General features: G+C 50.2%; 1 protein-coding gene across 2 annotated transcripts in view; it reads right to left on the reverse strand.

Moving 5' to 3' along the window:
* Positions 1-23,968, reverse strand: part of FOXJ2 (forkhead box J2) — a 483,885-nt gene that overhangs the window by 212,158 nt on the left and 247,759 nt on the right. For both annotated transcript variants that reach the window (XM_069650595.1, XM_069650594.1), the window contains exon 3: positions 8,548-8,622. In XM_069650595.1, the coding sequence (XP_069506696.1) occupies positions 8,548-8,622 (75 nt within the window). The remainder of the gene's footprint in view (positions 1-8,547; positions 8,623-23,968) is intronic.

Genomic DNA, 23,968 nt, shown 5'->3' on the forward strand with positions numbered 1-23,968 from the left:
AGTGACGGTGCTTCGGTGAGTGCCTCGAAGAGGCAGAGGGATGGTGGGATCTACTGCTGACTGAGACCCCCCGGTCTTATGCAGACGATGCAGAGAGTCGCACCTCGAATCATCAGTCGAAAGCCCAGTGGATCTCGACTTCCGGGGCTTGGCCACCTTACCTACAGAAATTATCTTCTTACGCTCCCGCAAGTCCTTCGATGTAAGCGACTGGCAATCTACACAGTCATCCGTGTCGTGGTCCAGGCGTTGTGCCAGTCCGTCAATGACATATTGGACCTGCAGTCCTGACACTTCTTAAAACCCGGACGCGGGGTAGAAGAAGACGAAGACATCATGGATCTTCACAAACGAACAGGTTCGAGGAACCGAAAACAGAACTCAGAAGAACCGAGGCGCGCCAAGATCTCTGAAGCAAACACGTTCCCGGAAAAAACAGAACTGAGGCTACGGGTGTCGTGCGTCCTACTTATAACATCCGGTGACGTCGGCTCGATGGAGGCCCTCGAGGACAGCATATCGACGTAACCGACGCAGGACGCAGAAAGATTTTTCGAAGCAGCACAGCTGTGGTGATTACCGTCATAGATATGGAATACGTCGGAGGACCCAATCCCCTCGAAATATGTGTGTGTATATATAATATATCGGTCAACCATTAAATTAGGATAAATCAATAGGACAAAATGTCACTTAACGCCTACTTCAGTGCATATAGGCACGTGTATTCTACTTTCATGTTTTAGTTGTTATTGCCATTATTGTTGAGATGGTGTCCTTTTGAATCAATTGCAATTTTAGGATGAGGTTAACTGACAATGTTACAGTTGTGCTTTGCATTTACTGTTCAGTATTAGTACTGTTGGCATCTTGCATGTAGTTGGCTTATAACTGAGCATTTAACCCACACAAACAATATTGAGATATATTTTGTATATCGCCATTCAGCCCAAATATATTGAGATAGGACTTAGTCGATATCATCCAGCCCTACTTACCCGAATTTCCCGCTTTTACTCCATATACAACAGTCAAGACAATTAATTCACACACACAATACTGCTCTCTCCAACAATGTAGAAACCTTTACCCCCATAACACAACACAGTATGAAACAGTTAAAATGCGTCAATTAATATACGACAAAGCAAATACACTCTGGAATATATTGCTATATTAAATATGTAATAGTTTGAATACATGTATATTTAAGGATATATTTAAATGATTTGTTTTTTGTCTTCTTTGTATAATGCTAAAGAGGCCAATAACACTATTCTACATGATGACCAGCAGAGAGGATACAGAGTTTTACACCAGACATTATACACATTTTTGACAAGGGTTAGGTCATGCATTTTCCTGCAATTGCTGTGGATAGTAGAAGCCGGTAGCCCTACTTGTTTTTTACTTTGAAAAGCCAGAGCCATTGCTTTTGTCCTTCCCGAATGTGCATGAATAAACTCAGGAGGGGTTTTCATCTGAAATGTGTAAGCCTCAAATATGCATGTAACCCTCCATCTGACAACAGAAGGTGTGGATGCTTCTCTTCCTGGGTATGCACCCCTAAAAAGGTAAAATCATAGTCTCTCAAAATCAAAACTCTTTTGTACGAGCCAAGTAGACCTTTAAGGTCCTTCTGACATCCAGATATCTGCCTTCGATTGCGGAATGGTTAAGAATGAAGGTAAAAAAAAGACACAATGGGTTTATAGGGCTACGTTGCCTGTATGGAATATTGTATACCGTTCTGAAGCTGCTAAAGCCTGAATCTAGTTTACTCTTCTTGTTGACGTGAACGCTACCAGCAGGATGGTCTTCAAAGTGACCTATTGCAGATCTATGGATGCCAGTGGCTCAAAAGCCTTACGAGTCAGACGGCAACAGCACGTTGAGGACCCCAAAAGGTGAAGTCACCCGACACGAAGAAAGAGCCTGCCCAGGCCTTCGAATTATCTTTTCACTACTGGGTTTGCAGAGAAAAATACCATTGCTTCAGTGTTCCTATGTGTACCTGCTGCTGCCAGATGGGTTCTACAGGAATCCAATTGAACTACTGGGTGAGCTAAATGTGCTGAAAATGAAAAGACATTGTAAAGGATTCTGGAGAGAGGATCAACTCTTCTTTTCTGGCCAGAGGTAAAACCATATCCACGTGTGCGCAAGACTGAGCTTTCTGGATTATGTGTACATTTTGCTCCGGCATCCTGGGGTGACTTAAGAGTATGCTTTTCAGGAACAACGTTTACAGCGATCGAGCTTGGTAATTCGACAGAGGACCGACTTGCTCGGAAACCATATACTTGGTTGTTCCAGAATCAGAGGCCCCCCGATTTGCCATCTGAGCCAAGTCCAAGAACTACACTCTGGAAAGCCAGACAGGAACAACAGGATTCAAGGTGCAACTCCTGGATGCACATAACTAGCTGATCACTTTTTCATTAAGAGGAATTAGCAGGAATCCATAACACCTCAATTGTCTCCACCCTATTTGAAATTCGTCCCCCCACTGATGCTTCGCCTTGCCATTCCCAAGAAGCGAATATGTTACATTTGGCATGGTCATTAGTAGCAAACAAATACACCTCCATGAAACCCCAAAGGTTGACCACCAGTTGGAGAATTCATGAATGTTGTTCCCACTCCCAATTGTTCGTTCTGAGCATGCTAAGTATCTCTGCTACTGTATTGCTTTCCCTGGGGGCATGAGCTGCCGGGAGTTTGATCCCTGAGCAAGTGCTTAATCCCAGGTTTCCACCGCCAGCATGCACCAAGTCGTGGTTCTGGTTCCTCCTAAAGCAGTGATGTTGTGCTGGCTGTCTGCATCAGCAGTACAGTCCCAAGAGCGGGAGGAAGGAACAAAGTTACAAATAGTTGAGGTTCTTTGTTGAGGCCCACCCATAAGCCATGTGCTGCAGGAGGACCTAGCTTGGCCCACACAAGGTATCTCGTCAGATTTGTAGTGTGAGGAGCCAGATTCAGAGGTGCTTTCCTCATGAGATTGTTTCTTCCCTCCACCAGAGCAAAACATCCTTCCCAAGTCGGTAGCGAAACCTTGACCAATTGAGATCCCTTATCTTAAACCCAACAAGCTTCCAAGTGTAGCTGCACACATTGTATCTTGAGCCTGGCTAACGGGACTGTGTATATGCTGGTATCTAAAAGGCCAAGTCGATGCCAGCACCACCAAACTGACTTGGTGTTCATGCGCATAAAGTTATGAATGGCCTGCGGTATGTATTTTTGCCTGTAAAAGGTCAGAAATATTTGCTCTTGCAATAGATCCCACCTGGAGCTTACAATGTGAAGGGTCATTTCCGTCTCTTTCGGAATGACTGAGAATCCTAAGTTGAAGGAGGCTGCCCATTAGAACTTGAAGAGTACGAGTCTCCTCACCTGTGACCTAGCTCTGATAAGTCAGTCTTCCAGGCACGGGTAAACATGCAAGCCATTGGTTCATAGGAAGCCTACCATGGCATTCATATGTTTTGTGAACACCCTCAGGCCTAAATAGTTGAGCATGAAATGCAGGACTTTGTACTGAAAGTGCTTCCCCATGACTGAGAAGCACAGGAACTGCCGATGACATTGACAAAATTGGAACGTGTACAAATGCATCCTTCAGGTCCAGGGCAAAAAGCCAATCCTCGGACAGAGTAACTCTGCAATCTGGGCAGGCATCACCATCTTGAATCTTTTGAAGGGTAGGAAAAGGTTGCGGTTGTAAAGATCCAGCACCTCCCGCAGGCCCATCTGGTGCCTTTTCTGATCTGCAAATATACTGGAATAGAATCCCTTCCCCCTGTCGAACAGAGGAACCGTTCCTACTGCTCAGGACTCCAACAATAGTGCAATTTCCTTGAGCAGTGCTAGGGTGAAAATCTGCAGCAGAGGTGGGGTAAGCGAGTGGTACGAGGAGTTAGAAGGGGCAGGAGGAATCCTGCCAAAATGACCAAAAGCAACCACAGCTCACTGAATAGCCGATGCCAATGTTCACTCTGCAGAACCGACTTCTGAGGCTGATGAGGAGGGAGGGGGTAAATAGAACCCACTGGGAGTGGACCGCTGCTGTTGACGCATATGCTTGCCAGACAACATCTCTGGCTGTCTTGCCATCCTTTCCTGGGAGCCCCTGAAGCCACCAAAGTAACTGGGCCTGCTGTCGGTATTGTTCAGTAACTGGCTAAATGCTTTGGCAGTGGCTTTGAAGGAATAGCTAGGCACTCCGTGGTCTGCGAGATAGCCTGATCTTTTGTCAATTCACTTTCTTTAAAAGAATGGAAAAACTCTGACCCTTCAAACGGCAGGTCCAACATGTTCTCTTGCACATCTGCTGTAAACTTAGAGGGTGCATCTATGTATACTGCCTCATATCAGCTCCTATGCCGAGGCCACGACTAGCAGTCTCTATATGACGCACTGACAACTGAAGAAGGTCATGAATCACTCACCTGGCCTCAGTCAGGTCAGCTTTAAAGACTGCTGGGCGATCCATTGGAAGGTCTGGAGGGAATTCAAATTTCTCTCCAAAGCTTCCGATTTGCTGTGGCCAAAATCACATACACATTTGTCTAGCAGAAGGTGCAAGGCCACATTAGAATATGCCATATGATTGAAAGTTGTGGGAATTTTGTCTTCCTTGCTGAGCACAGCAGAAGAAGCTGAAGAGGAAACAGAAGGTTTTGTATAGAACAAGGCTGCTGTCACCAATAACGACAGCTACTGATGTAATGTGTAAGGAAGGCATGGTATGAGTACACAGACACAAGTGATCACAGTTTAAGGGTGTTTACTGAACTTCAATTGGGTTTGAAAACCACCCATCTAATCCCAAATCTAAAGATGGGAGCAAGCTACGACCATCAAATAATAATGCAGTCCTGGTCGAGTCTGTCAAAATAAAAGGGCCTATACTAATAAATCTATTGCCAATCCTTACTTCTAACTAAATACAAATAGAGTGGGAAACAATGTTATGCAAAAGAAAAGTGTGCAAGACATTATTCAGGACACTCAAGCCGTTGGCCTCCCTTGCCCACGTTTTCGACACGGGACAAGGCGGCACACTCAAGCTTAGCACAGTCTCTGGCACAAGGATGCAGTTCAAAACCTCAAAATCAGGGCCTTCTGTGCCAAAGTCTCCTTGCCATTCAAAGTGTCTTTTTTCAGAGGGCCTGGTGCAACAACAAACATTCTTAGGATTTCACATGTACAACTTCTCGGGTGATTTACTGTTCACCCCGTGTCCCCCTCTGCCAGGCTCAGACCCACTTTAAGACAAAACCTTCGAATAATCTCCCTCTGACGGACTCGGACAAAATGTTTCTATTTTTACAAACTTTACTTATTCATCAAAACCGAAGCCTTTCGACTGTGCGCTGGATTTCTCTCAACCTGTCGCAGGACCACTTCGATTCACATTTACTCTTTCTCTTCTTGATCTAACCTTTCACTCACATTCACTTTTGCCACTTCTCAACTGGATACTCGTGAAACAAGTCCCCTTCTCTTGGGGTTCACCAGGAACAGAACACAGGCCTCTTGATGTGGGGTTACACAGAATATACTCAGGATAGCTCTAGCGCAGATCACCAGTGGATGCGAAGAGCAGCCGCGAACCCCCATCCACAACCTCAGCCTCCCAAACTCTTGCTGGGATTACAGGTGCGCGGCACCACTGATGCTGCTTTGTTCTTGGAGCCAAGGATGGTGCCACAGAGGGTGCTGCTTCTACCCGCCTTGATTATTGATGGAGGGCCCCGGGTATCTCTCATACACAATGTAGGATTCTCCAGCCTGGTTTCCGGGTCTTACGCTTTCTGTTTGAGGTTTCTGGAAAGTAATGGTTCCTTGTCAAAAAGGTCAAGGGAACTTCCCTTCTTATGATCCCCTTCTGTTTTACCGTCTTTCTTCTCTCGTTAAACTGCTGTCTCAAAACTGTTTCCTCATGTGCTTTGTCTCACCCAGAGTGTGCTCTCGTGCTCCACCTTTTATCCTTGTAGGGAAGCTTAATGGAAGCCAGGTGTGTGTGTGGGTGTGATGTTCAGTAACTGCCTGACCTCGCCGGACCATTGTATTGGGACACGTCAGGTATACTGCTTAGGTGTTAGTCTGTATTCGCTCATAGCGGGCTGTCCGTGTGAAAGTGTTAGTGTTGTAAAAGGAGAGGGGGGAGGTACAGTTCCTAAATATCCCATCTGGTAGGATGGGGTAAAGGTGTTACAGGGAAGGGGATACCGCCTCTCACCATCTGGTGTCCCACTCCCCGAAGACCCCTTACCCAGGTGATCCTCCCGCACTGGTCCACCCCCAGGAACTGGATCCAAAAGTGATGGATGTGTCCTGGCTGCCTGGGTGACAGATCCCCGGGGACTAGTGGGCGAGACACCTTCTGGTTTAGCGATCCCTGAATAGCAGATTGTAATAAGAATCATTTCTTCTGCCTGTAGGCCGACAAGAATGCAGATTCAAAATCTTTTTCACCACCAAGAAGGCAGCTTTCTGAATTGGGATCACAGAGTGGCCATAGGACTGGAGCACTAAGACCTTGGCTAGGACACATGCTTCAGGCTGCTCCTGCTGGGAGGTGGGGACACTCAGGAACTCTGCAAGCCCCTCCCACAAATAATGAAAGGCTTTAGCAGATGTGAAATAGAGTGCCTCCCCCTCAATCTGTATCCTGCACTAGTATGAAGTTGGGAAATGCCACCTGTTTGAGAACCCATCATGTCCACCAGGGGGCGATTATATGGCAAAGGCTCTATGTCCTGTGGGGCTTACGACACTGGAGATTGCTGAGTTTGGGGAGCCTGTGCCATAGGCGCATGAGGCTGTGCCGATATGAGAACTACAGGAACTTGAGGCTGTTCTGGTATTGCAGGCCGATCCAGAGGATTGCAGCTTTTGAGGGAGTATTTTTTTAATCAAGTCCTTCAGAATGTTGGTCATCTGGGTTAACTTCATGAGCCTCATTAATCATTCAGCGGCATGTGAGGACTGCGTCTCTGAAGTTAGCATGACAGATCATGGTGCTGTTGATGCTGGTGTCAAGCTGTTTTTGGGTGGTACCCACAGAACCTGCTTTGCCCGGTACACCCAAGTCTCTGAGAACAGAAGCAAACTCAAGGTGAACGGAATGAGGAGCACCATAACAGAGAACATCCAAGGGGAAATCACTCTGCGTGAAAAATACTGTTTGCTGGCCACCCCAAGGAAGGAATGCTATTTTGTTATCTTGTGCCGAACTGTGACAGGGCAAGAGAAGGAGCAGGAAATCTTGGTCTGGCAAACAGCCTATAGAGGTCGTCTGCTGGCACACAAGACATTGCTTGGTTCTCTTGGGTAACTTGGATCGTGATCCAGGAAGCCTTGTGCCCTCTGGCCTTGACCCGGTAGTCCAGTTGCGTACACGTACCCCCTGGACAGCGGCAGGTGACGGGAGAAGCAAGCCTATGGAGGAAAGCCCTCATGGAATTGTAAGACACCCACTGCCAGCAGAAGAGCTCCCCAGAAAGCAGTCCCCCTGCTGAGCTGCCCCTGAGAAATGTGGACTACCTTCTTGACCCCGGTTTTCCTATGGGCGAATGCCTTAAAATGATCCAGAGGTAATCTACCGAAGATTTCACACAACTGAAGAAGCCAGTTTTCTTTAAGGACCTAGGTGTTACAGCATTGCACACTGCACAGGAACCTCACCAGGGGTCAGCCCTAGATACTCAGAGCATGTTAGGATCCGATGCAGGGAAGGAGGCCAGTGTGCCCAACAAGTTCAAGAAAAAACATGACAGTTAAGAAGTGTGCAGCAAAAAAAATAACACTAGAGCAGTACATGCATCCGTTTCCGTCCATAAGGAAAAGACGACTGAGTTGTTGCGCCATCAAGCCTGCTTATGAGCGCCTGAAATTTAAAATGTGAAGTGCAATTTAAAGGCCCCAGTCCTGTCCCCTGCCAGGGACACCCAATTCAGCATGGAAGAAAAGGGATGGGGCATCGAGTATACATTTTCACACAACTCGTTTCCTTGGCACTCTCAGTCGGAGTCAAAGGCCTCAGTGCCATCTCAAGGCTCTACTCAATTACCACACGAATTGTGGAAAAAAAAATATCTCAACAGTGTCAAATGGAAGGAGCATTGTGGGAATTCTGTACACTTATTATCACGGTAATGTTACATGAACTTCCTTGCCAAAGACCAACCTTCAGTTTTAGTAAACAACTTGCAATACTCCAGACCAACCACTAGAAGGTGGAAACAGCACGACGGATACACAAGCGTTGTGCTAACAAGCCACACATGGCACAGCGCCCCCCCAGTAGTAATCCCTAGAAGTACATTTACAGTTCAAAGTTACTCAGAATTGCACTACTGGTGTAGAAATTAGCTCAAAAGCAAGGATGCTGTTGCTTTATAAAATCGTCTATCTTAACAAGCAGTGCTATTTTTCACATAGCTTACTCTGAAGGATGCCGCCAACAATAAACACATTTGGCCCTCCCTAGGGATCATCAAAATAAAAATGTGCACAGATTTAACCTGTATAAATTACCTTTCCAGGATCATCTCTAGGCCTGGGCACCTTCCGAAAACATTTGTTGAGGGACAGGTTATGCCGGATTGAATTCTGTGGAAAAAAAAATATTTGTTTTTGTTTACTCCTGGGCCAAGATTTAAGAGAAAGCCTCTTTCCTAAACTAAACATGGAACACACTCCAAATAGTCTCCCTTCATTAAATACATTCTAAATGACATGAGAAAGACTAAATTCACAGAGCCATTCAGCGTATTCAGAGAAAAACCACCATTCACTCATTTTTCCACAGCAGGGCCCATTCAATATATTCCTAAAGAGGAAAAGCATAAACTACAATACGGCTGTTGCCCATTCAATAATCCCCTATATGGCCTTTCCATGAATCCAAATGCAGATAGCAAATGAACCACTAACTTAAACTGCTGCAGAAGGGGTTACACCAGAAACTGTTCCCGATATACGGTCACTAACCAGCCACCCATCCTCACAATCACTACCAACACAAGTCATGGTAAAAGAAAAAAATAATAAAAAAATAAATAAATAAATAGGAAACTCCCTGTGGTTTGACTTCAATCCTCTTCACTATATGTCGCTCCATAAGCCCAAATGTTTAACTCTAGCGCTGAATAACAAAGGCAACCGTAGATTTGAAAGAACGGCTCGATAACATTATCTTTACTTAATGGATATCGAGAAAGGAGTAGGTTTGTTTACTGTCCAATTTTGGCAGCTGACCTCGGCTCCTTATATGTAGAGGTGAAATGAGTATGTACTTTTATACAGTGACTTCTGGCGATTATATGGATGCTACAATGATTTTATTTGCTCATTCATATAATATTTGCTCCTTATGGGGATATCCCCAAGATATAATGTGTGTGAATTTGGCCGCCATTCATTGTTTTTCACTTGAATTGCTTTTAAATCATGAGGAACAAGAAATCATTTCATAAATTAATTTCAAATGTTTTGAACATATTCAATCAATAACCAGGTTACTCACCGTAGTGACCACCTTACTCCTAGTCCATAGTCCCCTTTCCTCCATACTTATGTGGGACATCTCTCCGTCCTGAAGCATCCAAAAATGTTTTTTCAAAAATGGGTCCTTCCTCTCTTTCTTGCGCGGGGCAAGAACACTGCCGTAACCCCGCCCACCTTGGCTTTGCCCCGCGCATCGCCCATCAGTCCTTTTCTATCGCCAGGTCAGAGACCTAAGCAATAACAGAGGAACCTTATTAGAGGGGACGGCGGGCGGGCGTATGGAGGAAAGGGGACAATGGACTAGGAGTAAGGTGGTCACTATGGTGAGTAACCTGGTTATACTCCTACGTCCCGTCCCCTTTCCTCCATACTTATGGGAGATTCCCAGCACTCCTAACAGTAACTACGGGTCGATGGAAATACCCCTTACTGAAAAAAGTTCTTCAGCACAGCCTGACCAAACTGAGCATCAGCTCTTGAGCTCGTGTCAAGACAATAATGCTTACAAAAAGCAGATGGGGAGGCCCAAGTAGCTGCCCTAGCATATTTCTGAAAAGCAAACAAGTAGCTGCCCTAGCATATTTCTGAAAAGCAAACACGGCTGCCTTGCCTCGCATCAGGTGTGCATGAATACCCTTACGAGGTTTCTGCCCTTGGACGGTGAAAGACTCTGTAATGCAGGCGGCGATCGAGCGAGAAATAGTCGCCTTAGACGCCTCCTTACCCTGAGGGTTACCAAAAGTCGCAAACAGTTGAGAACTCGAAAGCTCGGAAGTTCTATCCAGATAGAACTTAAGAGCCCTTCTGACATCGGGACAATGCAGAACCCTTTCTGCCTCTGAGGTAGGGTTCGGAAAAAAGACCGGCAGGGAGATCGACTGATTCAGATGGAATTCAGTTACCACCTTCGGCAGGAAAGCAGGTTTTCGTCCGTAGGACTACCTTATCCTTGTGAAAGACCAAAAAGGGATGCTCCACAGACAAGGCCTGGAGCTCACTCACCCGCCTCGCTGATGCAACGGCGACCAAAAAGGACACTTTCCAGCATAGGTACTTGAGGTCCACTGTAGCCATTGGTTCAAAAGGCTTATGGCACAATGCTGTCAGGACTATATTTAGGTCCCACGGCGGGTGCGGAATACAAATTGGAGGGTAGAGGTGTGTCAAGCCTGCAAAATGCCCCTTAACCACTGGATTAAACAGAGAGTAAGAACACTGGTCCGTAGAAAGATAAGCAGAGCGCGCTGAAAGGTAAGTTCTGCATGACAGAACGTGAACACCCGACTCTGCTAGGAAGGATACGAAGGACAGCAACGTGTCAATCGTAGCCCCCCTCCAAACACCAATGACAGAACCTGAGCCATTTACTTCTGTATTGGGATCTAGTCGAGGGTTTCCTGGCTGCCTGGATAATACGGATGTTATCCGCAGACAAGTTAAGATGTTCTAAAGACTTGAACTCGGGCACCATGCCGCCAAGCTGAGCGATTGTGGGGAGGGGTGCCACATCCGCTGTTCCCCCTGATTAAGAAGATCAGGGGTCACTGGTAACCTGATCGGCGGATACACCGACAGGTGTTGAAGTTCTGAGAACCAAAACCTGGCTGGCCACCAGGGGGCTATGAGTAGAAGGGAACAGTTCACCGAGTTCTTCAACTTCCAAATTGCTCGATGGACTAGTGGCAGAGGCGGGAAGGCATAAGCTCTCATGTTGTGCCATGGAATCTCAAGAGCATCCCCCAGAGAGGAGGCTCCCGGCCCCCCTCTGGAGGCATACTGAGGAAGCTTCTTGTTTAACGTCGTAGCGAAGAGGTCCACCTTCGGTGTGCCCCAACGCAAGAAAATCCATGAGTGGACCTCCGCCTTCAACTCCCACTCATAGCTGACCACTGTCCGCCAGCTGAGGGCATCCGCTGTGACATTCAGCTGGCTCGTGATGTGCACTGCAAGCAGCCAAACACCATGAAGCTCAGCCCACTCCCAAATCTGGATGGACAGGCCCACGAGAGGGGGAGACTTGGTTCCCCCTTGCTTGCTGATCTAATACATTGACACCACATTGTCCATGCGTATGCGGACCACCTTGTTGGCTATGATCGGTCTGAACGCTAGGAAGGTCGCCAGAAGCTCTAAATGATTTATGTGGAGGAGCTTGTCCTGAGGCGACCAGAGATCGGAGACCTGAAGAGGATCTAACATTGCACCCCACCCCTGGAGGGAGGAGTCCGTCGTGATCATCACCGTAGGGGCAGGGTCCTGAAACCCCGCACCCACCGACAGGTTGCTGAGAGATGACCACCATTCCAGGTCCACTCTCATGGAAGCCGGAATCATCATCAACTTGGAATCCGGGTCCACAGCCTGAAGCCAAGAACTCCGAAGAGCCATCTGGGTCCGCCTCATCTTGAGAAGAGGAAGTGCCAACACGCACAAGGCCATGAGGCCCAGAAGCCTCTGGAGCCACCAGGCCAACATGCTCTCCGACTGCGCAAACATCTGACACGTGGCTAACAGATCCGCGATCCTGTCCCCGGACAGGTACACTCTGCAGTCGATCGTGTTCCAGCGAAAACCCAGGAAAATCAGGTCCTGCGAGACCGTCATGGAAGATTTCCGCCAGTTCACCGACAGCCCAAGATGGAACAGGAGCTGAAGGAGAGACTGAAGATTGCCCACTGCTTTCAACGGACAAGGCCGCGTAAGAGCCAGTCGTCCAAATACAGATACACATGGATACCCTGCAGACGAAGATAGGCCGCAATCACTGACATCATCTTCGTGAAGACACGCGGTGCCAAGCTGAGGCCAAAAGGAAGCACTCGAAACTGGAAGTGCTCCTCTCCCAAAGAGAAACAGAGTTATCTCCTGTGTGGATTCCAAATCAGAATATGCATGTACGCATCCTGAAGATCCACCACATTGAGCCAATCGCCCATCGGCAAGGAGGACCGTATCTGGCTGGGCGTGTGTTACGCTCACCTGGTATCCACAGGGACACCACTCAGCCTGGTTACTCGCTGGTATGCTTCTCAGCTTTGCCTTGATGTGGTCTGCGGGGAATGTTCTGTCTTGTGGTAGAATTAGGCGTGCTCTCCATCCTGCCTTCTTTGCAGGGGCGCGTTGTCTGTTGTCTTTCATGGGCGAGTGCGGTCCAGTTACTTCACTGACGCTGGCCCGTTTGATATTGTTCAGGTAGGTCTTATTGTTCTTTAGTTTTGTTGCTATCCTGCATGCTTTTCTTTTTAAAAAATGTCTTTTCACCCTTAGGTATGCAGAGCTTCAGCGCGGCGAACTGACTTGGTTGAGCCCCGCTGGTAAATGATGGCGCATTAAGAGCGCTATGATGCGGTAAGTAAGCGCTATGCGCAGCGCTGTGAAGGCTTGCCTTTGCTAACCTGTGTTTTCCTTCCTTGTAGGTCGCGGCGTTCTTCAGCGCGAGTGGAATGTCCGGAGTGGTGCCAGCCGAGAGGCGACCAGCCAGGTGAGCCTTTTGAGCAGTTCGTAATTTGTAAATGTTTCTACTGCTTTCTTTATTGTTGTCTCCATCTTCCTCTTTCAGGTCGTTCTGTCCGGGAGGCGTGCAGATTCGAGGAAGCTGTTCTCAGTAGCTGCGAGTGTTTAAAGATGAAGACTGTTGGTAAGATGCTGCTGCTAATGATGTTCCTTTTGTCTCCTTGCAGGTTCTGCTTCTCCGAGGTTCGAGGGAATAGCTGGACACGGCGAGCGTCACGTTGCAAGCTGCAAAGTAACGCGGAGCGTGTTGTCTTGCTCGGGTGTGGTTTAAATAGCCCCAACAAAATAGTCCAGGTAAAGTAGTCCCTAGCTACCACACCCAAAACACTAGACCGCATAGCTTGGTTCTTAGGAACCAAGCTATGTGGATGCCTCCATGTTGGCTGACAATACAATAAAGTCGTTCACAAGCACATTGTTTTTCAAGGTGTATGAGCCTGGCCCCAAGAGGTCTTTTGAAGAGGATGCCAGGCTCTAGAGGCCCAAGTCCTGACTCCACCTGGCCAATGGGTTTGCCAGAGGGGGTTTTGGGCGAGAGTCGTGACAGCGTGATCTTGAATTTCTCTTGGGGTAGGAAAAGATTGAACTGGGAAAGGTCTAGGATGGTGCGCAGGCCAGCCTGGTTGGGTTTGGGCACCGTAAACAGCCGGGAGTAGAAGCCCTCCTCTCGTTCCCCGAGGGGAACGGGTTCCACAGCTCTGAGGTCCAGAAGTTTCTGAACCTCAGCTTTGAGGGAGGGCGAACCTGACAGCTGAAAAGGAGGGTTGAAGGGTGGGGTAGGGGTTAGCGGAAGCCCGCCCAAGCGACTGACAAGACCCATCTGTCTTCGGTGATGGTCTGCCACTCCTCCCAATGAGACGCAATGCGTCCTCCCACTGAGGTCTTGTGCGAGCGCGGAGAACCCTCATTTTGTATCTTTTTCGGTGGTGTTGCCACCTGAACCTGAGGAGGAGGCTGAGGAGCGGGAGAAAAACTGAGTCTGTTGTTGCCCACGGCGGTTATTCCCCGAGGGGGTATCCACTCTGCGAGATTTCCGGTCAAGGAAGCCCCTAAAGCCAGAGGAGGGTCGGCTTTGCGAAAACGGTCTCTGGGTTTTTGAAAGGGGTCTTAACAAGGACTTAGCTGTCTGAGTGCTATCCTTCGTCTTGGTGAGCTCTACATCTGTTATAGAAAGAAAGAGCTCCTTACCATCGAACGGAAGGTCCAACACCTTGTCTTGCACTTCTTTTGAGAATTTAGTGGCATGCAGCCACGCCTGCCGTGAGGCATCAACCCCCAGCATAAGGCCCCGAGCCGAAGTGTCTACGTGATGAGCCGCAGCCTCCAGGAGATCCTGTGCCAAGACCCTAGCGTCGGATGATCCGCCTTAAAGTCTTCCAGCTTCTCGACCGGGATGAACTCCTCAAACTCCGACAGACCTTTCCACATCCGCATATTAGCCCCCGCTAACACCAGTTCGACATTGGCCTGCCTGAGCTGCAAGGCCGAGTTGGCGAACATTTTTCTCCCAAGGGAGTCAAGAAGCTTATCCTCCATTCCCAGAACCAGAGTAGCCGTCTTGGAAGAGGATGCCGCAGGCCTGGACTGCAAAGTGGCCGCAGCCACCACTGTGGAGGAGGGGGGTGGACAAGACGACAGGACCACCTCTTCTGAAGAATGAAGCCTGTATCGCGTGTCAATTTTCTTATTGACAAAAAGTCCACAGTGTGGCTTTTCCCAGACCCTGCGGACCTCGGCCAGAACGTCCTTCTGCAAGACCAGGCCGGTACGCTCCAAAGCAGAGAGGGTTGAACGCCCCAGAAAGCACGCCCTCCTGCGGAGCAGGTGCCTCGGGCACCGGAACATCTAAGAAGCACATCATGTCCAGTACCCTGTCATGAAAAGCTCTAATAGAGCGGGGCAGGTCCTCGTTGTCCTGATCGCCTTGCGTGTCATCCGAGAGGTCAGGATCCTGCTGAGCCGTGTCGGGCGCTGCCTTGTCCACGGGGGACAATGGGGGCAAAGGCGGAAGAGTCGGGGAAGGCAAGGGAGGCGCCAGCAGAACACCGGAGGAACGGGTGGAGCCGGAGGCGCAGGCAGACATATCTCCCTAAAAAGCCCTTTGAAATATTCCCTTATGGGGTCGGCACGCCTGAGCGCTTGAAATTTACCGAAAAAGGCGTCCTCCGGGGACTGCTTTGGAACCTGAGGAGGCCTCTCATGAGGAGGATAATTCCAGGGACGTAACGGGTAAGGGTGCCACACTGGCCCCTTCACCGACGTATCCACATAAATCAATGGTGCCGACCCTGCTGGCGAAGAAACATTGTGCGGAAGGGGCATCCGGGCGTTCCAATCATAAGCTGGCCGATAAGGATGCGCACAAGGAACTCTACGTTCACCCACGGATCCAAGCCCTTCACCCGAGGCCGATGGCGAGTTGTAGGGGTAGCACCCAAAATGGCCGCTGCGGTCATAGCGGGAACGGGCGCCATTTTGTCATCGCCTGAGGGGAACTGCGGCACGTGAGGAAGTGAGGCAGGGGTCCCCGTCGATGGATCAGGGGTCTTAACTTTAGCCTTAACATAAGGAACCTCGGCAGAGCCGGTACTATGAGGCCTGGAATGTTTCTGCGACATACCAACCGCCAAATTAGCCTTCCCAGGAAGGACCTTAGCACTGCCGGTAAAAGAAGAACTTTCCTTCTTTGCCCCCTCCACAGATCTGGTGTCACCGCAAGAGCGGGAACGGTGAGAAACAGCCTTCACCGATAAGGCCTTGTCGGGCCTCTCAGAAATGTTGGTAGCTTTAGCATCTGCACGAGGGACCTCGGACCCAGGTCCGGAAACAGCCTTATCCGTGCAGGCCTCGAACATCCGTTCGGTGACAACAAGCCCAACCAAGGCCTCTGGGCGCACGCCGGTCTTATACTTGAGGGAAGCCGATAGAGAGGCCTCAGAGCGAGCTCCGGTACCCCACGACTCCGTAGAACTGGGTCTACAAACAGCCCCCACAGGAGGGACCTTGGAGCGTGCTCTGGTATCCACAGGCCCCTTACGGAGACCCTCGGAGAAAGCTCTGGTACAATTATTAGGCCCAACGGGCACCTCAGGGGCAATCCCCGGTGACAGAGCGATCAATGCTCCTCCAAGCCCGGGAGGAACCTGGAAAGGTACCCCCCACCGGCCGGGGTGCACTGAAAAGTAAAGAAGTTACCGGGCGTTTCTTCTTTTCGTCGATGAACGCCTGCAAAGGAGGAGTTCGCCGGAACACCTCCTCCCACCGCTCCAACCGACGTTGAAGTGCCCGGACCGAAAGGGAGTCACAGTAAAAACAGGAGTCCCAACAGTGATCCGGACCCAAACACTCTAAACAAAGAGGATGGGATCCGCCCTCGCGAATCGTCGGTGACAGGATGAACAATCTGGAAAGTCTAGTTTGAACGCCAGACAGACCAGTAAACAAATGCTAGCGAGAGCCAGAGAGGAAAAAAGGGAAGAAAATCTTCGAGGATGCAAGTGCGTCCAGTCCCGAACGAGCGGAGAAAAGGACTGATGGGCGATGCGTGGGGCGCAGCCAAGGTGGGCGGGGTTGCAGCCACGTGCAAGAAAGAGGAAGGACACATTTTTGGAAAACATTTTTGGATGCTTTTTACAACGTGCTCCGGTCCCATTCCACAGGACGGAGAGATGTCCCATAAGTATGGAGGAAAGGGGATGGGACGTAGGAGTATGCCTTGCTACTCCCAGTTACAGAGAAACCAATATTCCTGCATATTATATGTGGGAAACCTGAAGGTGTCTCACCCACTAGTCCCCGGGGATCTGTCATCCAGGTGGCCAGGACATGGCCATCGCTATCAACTGGATGGGGGGTCTTCGTGAAAGTGGGACAGCAAAGGGCAAGAAGCGGTATCCCCTTCCTTATAACATCCTTTCCCCATCCTACCAGGTAGGATACCTGGAAACTCAACCCTTTGCCCCTTTTATAGAGATTAGTGTCAGTCGCCTCCAATAAAGCCGGCTCAATATATGAGGCTCTACCAGGACAAACTAATGAAACAATGCTTCTGGTCATGAGTGCTGCAGGTGTTGATTCGTTACAGCGTCCGCTGCGCAGCCCGCTCGCCATACTCTTAACGAGACGGGCAGCGGTGTATGTATAATTAGTGAGTGTCAGGTGTCAGACGATGTTGGGGTTTTTAGAAAAGGGCAATACTGCTGATCAAAACTTACTTTGAGCTGATTGGCATAGTTAGCAGCTCCCCCTTCGTGACAATTAACCAGAAAAGGTCAAAGAGCAGCAGTTTACCGTTAAGCAACCCTGGGTAATCAAGACAGAATCCAACAGATCAACTCGCCAAGATATGGGAATTTTCAAGTAATCAGGCAGTAAATGAAAGAAAGGCATTGCTGCGAGGCGGCGAGCCAGCGAACACCAAACAGCGCTACTTAGAGCGCAGCACAGTGTTTATGTAGACTTCCGGGTACAAAGGGGCGGGGCCACCTAAACAAATAAAAAAAGACCATATCTCAGTGATATATAACTCTAGGTTAATGGTAACTTCAGTAACTTTAATGAATATACTTGTTTGTATAGGTTGTACCCTGTGAGTCCAAGCAATCCAAATAAGTCCAATGGGATCCAGTAGTAGTATTCCCACGGCGTTTTCAGCGTAGTTCCAGCAAACAGCGCTACTTAGAGTGCGTACTTGATGCCCCCTCCCCCTTTCACAACACAAACACTTTCTCAAGGGCAGTGAGAAATGGACTAACACCAGAGCCGCATCCCTGACATGTCCCAACACAAGGGTCAGGTAGAGTCGGGCAATTACTGAGAATTACCAGGTTACTCACCGTAGTGACCACCTTACTCCTAGTCCATAGTCCCCTTTCCTCCATACTTATGGACATCTCTCCGTCCTGTGGGACGGGACCGGAGCACTTTGTAAAAAGCATCCAAGTTTTTTTCAAAAATGTGTCCCTCCCCTCTTTCCCGCACAGGGCCCGGCACGCGGCCGTAGCCCCGCCCACCTTGGCTCCGCCCCGCGCATCGCCCATCAGTCCTTTTCTATCGCAGGGTCCAAGACCCATTAGCAATAACAGAGGAACTTTATTAGAGGGGACTGCGGGCGGGCGTATGGAGGAAAGGGGACTATGGACTAGGAGTAAGGTGGTCACTATGGTGAGTAACCTGGTAATCCTCCTACGTCCCCGTCCCCTTTCCTCCATACTATGGGAGATTCCCAAGCACTCCTTACAGGAACTATGGGTGGATGGAAATACGCCTTACTGAAACAGGTTCTTCAGCACAGCCTGCCTTGCCCCGCACCAGGTGCGCATGGATACCCTTAGGAGGTTTCAGCCTTTGGACGGTGAAAGACTCCGTGATGCAGGCGGCGATCCACCTGGAAATAGTTGCCTTAGACGTCAGCTTGCCCGGAGGGTTACCAAAGGTCACAAAAAGTTGAGAAGAACTCCTAAGCTCGGAAGTCCTGTGCAGGTAGAACTTAAGAGCTCTTCGGACATCAAGACAGTGTAGAACTCTTTCAGCCTCTGAGGCAGGGTTCTGAAAAAAGACCGGAAGGGAGATCGACTGATTCAGATGGAATTCGGTCACTACCTTTGGTAGGAAAGCTGGGTTCGTCCGAAGGACTACCTTGTCCTTGTGAAAGACCAAGAAAGGATGCTCCACCGAGAATTCCTGGAGCTCACTCACTCTCCTCGCTGACGTAACGGCATCCAGAAAGGACACTTTCCAGGACACGTACTTGAGGTCAACCGTAGCCATTGGCTCGAAAGGGTTATGGCACAGCGCCGTCAGGACTACGTTTAAGTCCCAGGGCAGGTGCAGACTACGAACCGGAGGATGTGTGTCAAACCAGCAAAATGTCTATTCACCACCGGGTTAGTTAACGAATAAGAACACCGGTCTGTAGAGAGGTAGGCCAAAATTGCCGAGAGATAAGTCCTGCAGGACAAGACATGAACCCCTGACTCTGCTAGGGAAGAGACAAAGGACAGCACTGTGTCAATTGTCGCCACCCTCGGGTCCAATTCTTTCTTCAAACACCAATGACAGAACCTGAGCCATTTACTCTTGTATTGGGATCTGGTCGAGGGTTTTCTGGCTGCCTGGATAATGCGCATGTTATCCGCAGACAAACCCAAAGGCTCTAGAGCTGTGAACTCAGGCACCATGCCGCCAAGTTGAGCGATTGTGGGGAGGGGTGCCACATCTGCTGTTCCCCTTGGTGAAGAAGATCGGGAGTTACTGGTAACCTGATCGGCGGACACACCGACAGGTGTTGAAGTTCTGAGAACCAAAACCTGGTTGGACACCACGGAGCTATCAGTAGAAGAGAACAGTTGACAGAACTCTTCAACTTCCAAATTGCTCGATGAACCAGAGGAAGAGGCGGGAAGGCGTAAGCGCTCATGTTGTGCCAGGGGATCTCGAGTGCGTCCCCCAGAGAGGAGGCTCCCAGCCCCCCTCTGGAGGCGTACTGAGGAAGCTTCTTATTTACCGCCGTGGTGAAGAGGTCCACCTCCAGTGTGCCCCAACGCGAGAAAATCCCCGATAGGATCTCCGCCTTCAACTCCCACTCGTAGCTGACTACTGTCCGCCGGCTGAGGGCATCCGCGGTGACATGCAGCCGGCCCGGGATGTGCACTGCAAGCAGCCAGACCCCATGAAGCACGGCCCACTCCCAAATCTGGATGGACAAGTCCACGAGAGGGGGAGACTTTGTTCCCCCTTGCTTGTTTATGTAGTACATTGACACCGCATTGTCTGTTCTTATGCGGACCACCTTGTTGACAATGAGAGGTCTGACGCCTTGAGCGCCAAAAAAATCGCCAGAAGCTCCAATTGATTTATGTGCAGGAACTTGTTCTGAGATGACCAGAGGTCCGAGACCTGAAAAAGATCTAACGTCGCACCCCACCCGAAAAGGGAGGAGTCTGTCGTGATCATCACCATGGGGCTTGGGTCCTGAAACCCGACACCCACTGACAAGTTGCTAAGAGAAGACCACCAGACCAGGTCCACTCTCATGGAATCCGGAATCATTATCCGTTTGGAATCCGGGTCCACAGCCCGACGGCAGGAACTCCGAAGAGCCATCTGGGTCCGCCTCATTTTGAGACGAGCAAGAACAAGAGCCAGCACACACGAGGTCATGAGGCCCAGAAGCCTCTGGAACCACCAGGCCGACATGCTCTCCGACTGCGTAAACATCTGACATGTGGCCAACAGATCAGCCATTTTGTCCCCAGTCAGATACACACGGCAGTCTATCGTGCCTCGGCACTGCCGGTAAAAGAAGACACCTTCTTCTTTGCCCCCTCAACAGATCTGGTGTCACCACAAGAGCGGGAACGGTGCGCTGTCACCGACAGGGCCTTGCCCGGCCCCTCAGAACTGTTGGTAGCCTTAGCCTCTGTACGAAGGACCTCGGACCTAGGCCCGGTAGAAGCCTTATCGGCACAGGCCTCGAACATGCGTTTGGTAACCTGAAGCCCAGCCAAGACCTCGGGGCGTACCCCGGGTTTGTTTTTGAGGGAAGCCGAAAGAACGGCCTCAGAGCAAGCTCCGGTACCCCACGACTCAGTAGAACTGCGCCTACATACAGCCCCCACAGGAGGGGCCTCGGAGTGTACTCCGGTGATCACAGGCCCCTTACGGAGACCCTCGGAGAATACTCCGGTGGAATTATTGGGCCCGACAGGCACCTCAGGGCGAACCCCGGTAACAGAGCGATCAACGCCCCTCCCGGGTCGAGAGGAACCCGGGAAGTATCCCCCAGCCGGGGTGATCTGAAAATCAAAGAATTTACCGGGCGTTTTTTCTTCTCGTCGATTAACGCCTGAAAATGAGAAGGAGGAGTCCGTCCGAACACCTCCTCCCACCGCTCCAACCGACGTTGAAGTGCCCGGACCGGAAGGGAGTCACAGTAAAAACAGGAGTCCCAACGGTGTTCCGGACCCAAACACTCTAAACAAAGAGGATGGGGATCTGCCCACGCGAAGCGACGGTGACACGATGAACAGTCTGGAAAATCTAGTTTAAGAGACAGACTAGTAAACGAACGCTAGCAAGAGCCAGAGAGGGGAAAAACGGAAGAGAAACTTCCGATGATGCAAGTGCGTCCGGCCCCGATCGTGCGGAGAAAAGGACTGATGGGCGATGCGCAGGAAAGAGAGGAGGGACACATTTTTGAAAAAAATCTGGATGCTTTTTACAAAGTGCTCCGGTCCCGTCCCACAGGACGGAGAGATGTCCATAAGTATGGAGGAAAGGGGACGGGACGCAGGAGTATTACACACAACTGACTTCCATTATACTTCCCCACAAAGATAAAAGCGGAGCACGAAAGCACACTAAGTAGGGCCAAATGCACGATGAAGCAGCTATTCCGAGACAGCAGTTTAAAATGAGGAGAAAGGTGGCGAGATCGGAAAGGACGACAAGGAGGGAATTACCCTTGCCCTTTTCAACCCAAAACCGCGACCTTCAAAAAGCCTCAAGGAAACGAAAAATAAAACCGGGAATTGCAGCTGACAAACAGTGTAGCGTGTGTCAAAGGTACACAGGGCCCTCCCGCACTGATGGCCAGGTTGGGGAGAAGCGATTGCCACCGTGGTACAGTCCTTAACTGACAGCAAAGCAACGCCAATGAGTTCAGCACAGCCGGTGCGTTGGAAAAACTGATAGACAGGACTGTGTTGTGCTCAAGGTTGCAAGCGGCAACATTGTATGAAGAAAGAAAAATGATCTACAATTGTCCTTTGTGAAACTGAAACAGGTACCAGATACAGAGTGGTCCAGAGCCACATGGTTGCTCATTCAAAGGGCTCCGTTTCATGCCGTTCCCCACCAACGAACAGGGTGAAATTATTGAACTGGGAAATCGAAGTGGTCCTGCAGCGGGTTACGTTGAATCATGTGCACAGTCGAAGATTTCAATTGTCTGTAAACTGAAATTGGTACGAGCCCTGAAGAGGGAGACTAATTGTAGAAAAGGGGTCCGAGCCCAGAAGAGGGGGATCCAGGGTGAACAACACACGAGAAGACCTTTGTGGCAAATGTGAACCCCACTGAGGGATGCGTACAAATTGAAGTTAGTCTGAACCAGACTGAGGGAGGCTAATGGTGAAAGAAAGGTTGGCGCCCAGCTGAGAGGGATCCTGGGTGCAGATGAAATCTCCCTACATGAAAATTGAGAAAGGGACTTTTCTTTGTTTATGGGACATCGGGTCTCCTAAATCAAGAGACTTTGCACTAAAGAGACTTGGGCACACAAGGCCCTGATATTGGTGAATGGAACTCTTGAGCTGTTACCGGAGAAGCCCAGGAGTGTGCTGTGCTCAAATGAACTGCCTTGTCCTGTGCTAAAAACGTGGGAAAGGGAGGCCCTCAGGTGTGGCTGAGGAAGGGTCGATAGCAAGAGTGTATGCCCCTCCATCTGTCTGTACTTGGCGTCCAGGCGATTGTTCACAGGCTGGACTGAGTGACGTTTGAGCCAACCCTTCTGGGCCAAGGCAACTACGTCCTTCTGCATCGGGATTCCCGTTCTGGTCACAGGACATAGCGTGAGGACTTCTTCGAGGACCCCCACTGCTGGTTGCTCGACCTCGGGTTGAGGAAGGCCCAAGTACTCTTCCAGCCCTTCGTGGAAGGGTTTGGCTGAAGATGGCGTGTCGGGGTCCTCCTCCTCCTGCTCCTCTGTGTCCGCCTACAGGTCCTGTTGGCCAGGGACCGAGGAGGGGAGTTGGGGGCCAGGGGCTGCGGTGTGGAGACCGGAGGCTGGGGGAGGCTGTTGCGGAACCGCCTGGACATGAGGCTGAACAGGGGCTAGGGGCGTCTGCACCGGAGCCTGTGGTGCCGGAGCCAACGGCGGGTAGCACGTCCCTGATGATGTCCCCCATCCGAGGAGATCTCATGAGCCTGAGTAACCGTTCAAAGAACCTGTCCTCGCAGGCCGGATTGGTGGTAGGCAATATTGATGTGGTAGCGAGGGGCTGCTGGAGCCGTTGCGTGCCCTGCCCATATGGACGCAGCGGGCACCTGCCTTGCGCGAAGGAAGGGTAAACTGTAGGCCACATACCTGGTTGACAACAGTCCCACCATGAGACACGATCCTCCACCTGCTGCCTTCCCTGGAGAGGCGGCGGCCGAATGTCTGGATTTTCTGGCACGGTGGCCATTTTGTCGAGCTGCCTTCCACGTGCCTGTGTCGTGCTGCTTGGCTCACTGGGCCCCACCCCGTCCAGGACTCTTGAATGTGGATCATGGGGCCTACCCTGTTCCTCAGGCCGAGGCCCTGTAGGCATATCGCCCTCTGCAGATCTGCCGGTAGAACTGCGTATAGGCACCCCCTCGGACAGGTTGCCGGTACTAGGGAGTAGCCCCTCGGGTGAAGACCCGGTAAAAGAACCTTCCGATCCCTCAGCACTGTCACCGGGAGGATCTACTGACCCCCCCTCAGCCTGGCGGCAGGTAGCGGATTCAGCCTCGGTACTTATGGTACCAGGACCATAGCAGTGCCTCTCGCACGGGCGGGTCCTTGGGAAGGAGTCTCTCTTGCGGGGTGCACTGGAAAAGAGCAGCCCTACCTTGGGCCTGGATCGATGGTAGACGAAATCCTTTAGAGGCAATCTCTGGAAGAGCTCCCTCCACCTGGCTAGTCTGTTCTTCAGAGAGCTTGAGGAAAGCGCGTTGCATGCTGTATAAGGAACAAGTTACTTACCTGTAACTGTTGTTCTCCAGCATGGGTCTGGCATGGATTCACATGCTCATGAATATTCCCCGTCAGGCTGGGAATCCTCGGTAAAGAAAAAAAATCAGTATCAGTTTCGTTTCTGATCTGTCTTTCGTAGTAGTAACCAATCACTGATCTCTGCGTCATACTGACCACAGCCAATGACTGCCCTCTACCTAAGCCCCGCCTCTGGCA

The sequence above is a fragment of the Ambystoma mexicanum genome, chromosome 3p (assembly GCF_040938575.1).
Source record: "Ambystoma mexicanum isolate Mex_15411 chromosome 3p, UKY_AmexF1_1, whole genome shotgun sequence".
NCBI lineage: Eukaryota > Metazoa > Chordata > Amphibia > Caudata > Ambystomatidae > Ambystoma > Ambystoma mexicanum.